The 5,000-nt window shown below is 42.8% G+C and overlaps 1 protein-coding gene across 1 annotated transcript in view; it reads right to left on the bottom strand.

The window, feature by feature from the left end:
* The window catches only part of LOC125032403 (protein FAM43A-like), a 12,042-nt gene that overhangs the window by 2,169 nt on the left and 4,873 nt on the right, over positions 1–5,000 (bottom strand). The window contains exons 2-4 of the mRNA XM_047623504.1: positions 4,484–4,563; positions 2,458–2,658; positions 1–2,074 (exon numbers count right to left, since the gene is read on the bottom strand). The exon at positions 1–2,074 is cut by the window's left edge and continues 2,169 nt beyond it. Coding sequence (XP_047479460.1) covers positions 1,130–2,074; positions 2,458–2,658; positions 4,484–4,563 — 1,226 coding nt within the window. The 3' untranslated portion in view covers positions 1–1,129. The remainder of the gene's footprint in view (positions 2,075–2,457; positions 2,659–4,483; positions 4,564–5,000) is intronic.

Below are 5,000 nucleotides of genomic sequence, written 5' to 3'. Positions count from 1 at the left end.
TCCAATATGATCTATTATACAAGTCTTTGATACAAAATATGCAAAGTATCAACCGAAATCCTCATAATTATATACACTTTTTAATATATTTGTATAACCTTCTTTAAAAACATACTGCAGTTTATCTAAAGGTCTTGTGTGTGATTTAGTGAGTATCGTACCTCCATTTTTGTATAAAGTCCAAACAATCATATCTTAACAATGACAGTATCCAGTTTCAAATTTCACAAAGTTTATGTATATAAAATTTTTCGTTTTCATACATGTTGTTTCTATCTTCTTCAACATTTTATATATAAATATGTGCACCTTGAATACAGATAGTTGTATCAAAATGTATAAAATAAAATAATGACTATAGCAAGTATAGTATTTTCTGTACAAAGATTATCTAATCTTAAAAATTCCAGTTGTTCTGAAAAGAAACTTTCACTCCCATATTATACAACGATATTAAAACCTTTCTTCAAATGTTACAAGAATTCACTTTCGCTAACAGACTTCACAAACAAATAACAAACGGTTTACAGTTCCTATCTGAATGGGAAACCAAAATAAACATGTTCTTTTCCTCACTAGAATGAACTAGGTTGAAAAATGAAGACGAAACTACACATGGCACTTGGTGATTGCCCTCCGATCAACTACAGTATCTGCCGAGTTATTCTAAGAACTATAACAGTCGAAATGAAACAGGAGAACAGAAGAGAAGCCAGTGTTTCTATACATATCTCTCTCTTTTTTAACACAATCATCAATACTATTATTGCTCCAGGGGTGATTCGTATATATATATTTTTGTTTCACTTTCGTTTTCACAATATTATTCAGGGAAGTTTCACAGGGGGCTAAAAGGAGAAAATTCATTTCATATCTCAGGAAAAAAGGCTGTACAGGTAGACAGATCCTTTGGAACAGCTGGGACGCTGTAGTTACACTTAGTAACAATGTCAACCTTATGTAGGCGAGGGGTGAGGGGGAGAGAGATATAACATGCATCACAACACATGATGGGCGAGAGAAACACAATTTACCGCGTCAGGCCCGAGTCGAACCGGTGCTAACCGTGTCACTTGCGTCAGATCGTGATATGGATAATTATGAATATAATTACATCAGATCATGTACACTAAAGTTTGGTCGCGTCTAAATTTTGCAAAGAATCTTTGTCCTCGGAGTAGCCACTCTCCTCACTGATATTGTCCCCTTCCATGCGGGCCATCTTCCCCGGGCTCTCGCCCTCCCTCAGGATGTGGCCGTCCGAGATGATGTGGTTGCCCTCGCCCAGAAGGTGCTCCTGCTCCGCCGCCACGTCGCACGGGTCGCTGCAGGCGCCGCACGAGGAGTTGCACGAGTCGCAGTGCGAACCCAGGGACTCGGGCTGGTCCGACGTCAGCGACTCTTCGGCGGGAGGAGCGAGACTCAGCTCCCCCGTGAGCGACGCCAGGAGGCCGAGGTCCTTCCCGCTGGTCGTCGAGACGTCCCCTGGGCCCCCCATCATCGTCCCTGCGTCCCTACCACCTCCCCCGCCCCCTGGCTCGTGGACGTCGCTCGCATCGCCGATCGGTGAGAGCGGGGGCACGGGGCAGTAGAGGGGCGTGTCCGAGTGGCAGAAGTGCGAGAAGTTGGCGGTGCCCTCGTCGAAGTCCTCCTCCAGCGTGAGCCTCTCCTGGCCGGCGCTCGCCACCTCGCTGCTCGAGTCGTAATCCACCACGATGTCCGACGTGGTTTCCGACACGGCGCTCGACAGCCCCACGTCTTCCGGCTGCAGGTGCACCGACGCGGCCTCGTCCAGCTCGTCGATGTCGTCCACGTCGCTGTCGAGCGCCTCCGCCTCCTCCTCTTCCTCGATGCTCTCCTCGATGGCGCCGAGTTTGGGCGCGCTCTTGGACCGCTCCAGCGGAGGCCGGTAGTTGGCGGCGCCCGTGGAGAGCAGCAGGCGGCGCCGCGGGATGGCGGCCGAGTCGTAGATGGCGTGCATGAGGGACAGGCGGGCGTTCTGGCGCACCACCTTCTCCCGACGGAACTCCTGCAGCGCCGACGCCAGCCGCACTCTCAGCTGGGCGGCCATGGCCTGGGGGAACAAGGGCCGTCGTTACATTGTAGAAGACATGGATTAAGATTCGACTATTAATATGTCTTTATGCAACTGAGAGAATGCGTTTAAGACCTTGCTGACCTTGTTCAATACTGGATATATTAGATCATGACAGCCTGCCTCTAATCTAAGGTTTACGAAAATGGCCCTAGCGTTACGATTTATTACATATAACTTTAGACATTCTTATCAAACATGCATATCTGAATATATGCCCGTGCACACACAGGGTTATACACCAAAATAATACGACACAAATTACCTAAACAAGACAAACTAAATACCCAAAAACGTAACAAATCCCTTCTCTCTTAACGTACCCTTACATATAAACATAAAAACCGGTACTTCATCATTACCTCAGCTTTCTCGGTCTTCGGGCAGAGCACCGCATGGCAGCGCAACTCCTGCTTCAGCCGCCTGCCCTCGTGACGGTACACCCAGCAGAAAACCCGAGGGTACGCGGGGTGCGCCGCGCAGTACGTCACGCGGTGCGCCCAGTACTCGGTGAGGCCGTGCTCGCGGGTCACGGCTCGCAGCCCCGCGCCGCAGATCGTCACCTGCGAGGCCGAGCGTTGATTAATGGGGCTGCCAGTATTATTAGCATCATTGTTGTTGTCATTATTATTATTAGTAGTAGTAGTAGTAGTAGTAGTAGTAGTATCGTTGTTATTATTATCATTATTATCATTATTATTGTTATTACTATTATTATTATGATCATTATCATGATTACTATCGGTATTATTAATATGATCAGTATTATTATCAATATCATCATCAGTATTATTATCATTATCAATACTATTATCAAATAATCACTGTTATTTCTATTGCATTACTATCACTATCATTACTATTATGATGATAATAATAATAAAAATTACTATTACTACTACATTATTAACATTATTATTATTATCCTTATTAATATTTATATAATTATCATTACTATCATTATTATTGTTATTGTTATTATTAGTATTGCATTTATTATTTTCAACATCATTATTATTATCAGAAGTAGTAGTTGCAGCAGCTGTATTAGAATAGTAGTAGTAGTAAAATAAAAGTAGTAGTAGTAGAAGTAGTAGTAGTAGTAGTAGTAGTGGTAGTAGTAGTAATAGTAGCAGTAGTAGTAGCAGCAGCAACTTCAGCAGCAGTAGTATCCTCATTATTATTATCATCAATATTATCATTGTTTACGATTACTATTATTATCACTACTATAATATTACTATCATTATAATCATCATTATCACTATTTGTATTACAAACACTGCCATTACTGTTGTTATTATAATTATCAGAGAGAGAGAGAGAGAGAGAGAGAGAGAGAGAGAGAGAGAGAGAGAGAGAGAGAGAGAGAGAGAGAGAGAGGGAGGGAGGGAGGGAGGGAGGGAGGGAGGGAGGGAGGGAGGGAGGGAGAGAGGGAGAGAGGGAGAGGGAGAGGGAGAGGGAGAGAGAGAGAGAGAGAGAGAGAGAGAGAGAGAGAGAGAGAGAGAGAGAGAGAGAGACAGAGACCGAGAGAGAGACCGAGAGAGAGAGACAGAGAGACAGAGAGAGAGAGAGACAGAGAGACAGAGAGACAGAGAGAGAGAGAGAGAGAGAGAGAGAGAGAGAGAGAGAGAGAGAGAGAGAGAGAGAGACAGAGAGAGAGAGAGAGACAGAGAGAGAGAGATATACAGAGAGAGAGAGAGAGAGAGAGAGAGAGAGAGAGAGAGAGAGAGAGAGAGAGAGAGAGAGAGAGAGAGAGAGACAGACAGAGAGAGACAGAGACCGAGAGAGACAGAGACCGAGAGAGACAGAGACCGAGAGAGACAGAGACCGAGAGAGACAGAGACCGAGAGAGACAGAGAGAGAGAGAGAGAGAGAGAGAGAGAGAGAGAGAGAGAGAGAGAGAGAGAGAGAGAGAGAGAGAGAGAGAGAGAGAGAGAGAGAGAGAGAGAGACAGAGAGAGAGAGAGAGACAGAGAGAGAGAGAGAGAGAGACAGCGAGAGAGAGATATATACAGAGAGAGAGAGAGAGAGAGAGAGAGAGAGAGAGAGAGAGAGAGAGAGAGAGAGAGAGAGAGAGAGAGAGAGAGAGAGAGAGAGAGAGAGAGAGAAAGAAAGAGAAAGAGAAAGAGAAAGAGAAAGAGAAAGATAAAGAGAAAGAGAAAGAGAAAGAGTAAAAGAAAGAGAAAGAGAAAGAGAAAAAGAGAAAGAGAAAGAGAGATAAAGAAAGAGAGAGAGAGTGAGTGAGTGTGCATATGCTTGTCTGTGAGCGTGTGAAAGCGTGTGTACGCCTATGCCTTTTCGTACATACATCCACATCTACATGATCAAACGTTGAAACAAGAAACACATGCGCCGTATCTCTGGCAAGAAGACATGGCTCCCTCACCTTCATAGCGATATCTTGGCGACTGCTTTGGCAATAGTTCCTCCATAGTGTAGACAGCGGCTTGTCCACGCACCCGTCACCTGGGGGGAAGAAATTACAAATATGATGGTGACGGAAATAACAATAAAAACAACATAACGACAATAATAAGGATAATAATATTAATAATATCAACAATAATAATATTAATGATAAAACCTACAAAAAACTGTGATAATAATAATGATAAAACCTACAAAAACTGTGATAACAATAATGATAATAATTATAATAATAATAATTATTATTATTATTATTATTAGTATTATCATTATTATAATAATAGTGATAATAATAATAAAACCTACAGAAACTGTGATGATGAAGATATCATTAATAATAATTATCATTATTATTATCAATATCATAATTAATCAATAATAATAATAATAGTAATAATAATGACGAGCTCAAGAAAAATATCTGTTACGTTTGCCTCTCAAGATGGCCTTGGTAATGACTTCTTATAGATTGAAAT

This window comes from Penaeus chinensis, chromosome 14 (genome assembly GCF_019202785.1).
Source record: "Penaeus chinensis breed Huanghai No. 1 chromosome 14, ASM1920278v2, whole genome shotgun sequence".
Lineage (NCBI taxonomy): Eukaryota > Metazoa > Arthropoda > Malacostraca > Decapoda > Penaeidae > Penaeus > Penaeus chinensis.
This window is presented reverse-complemented; position numbering and strand designations above follow the sequence as displayed.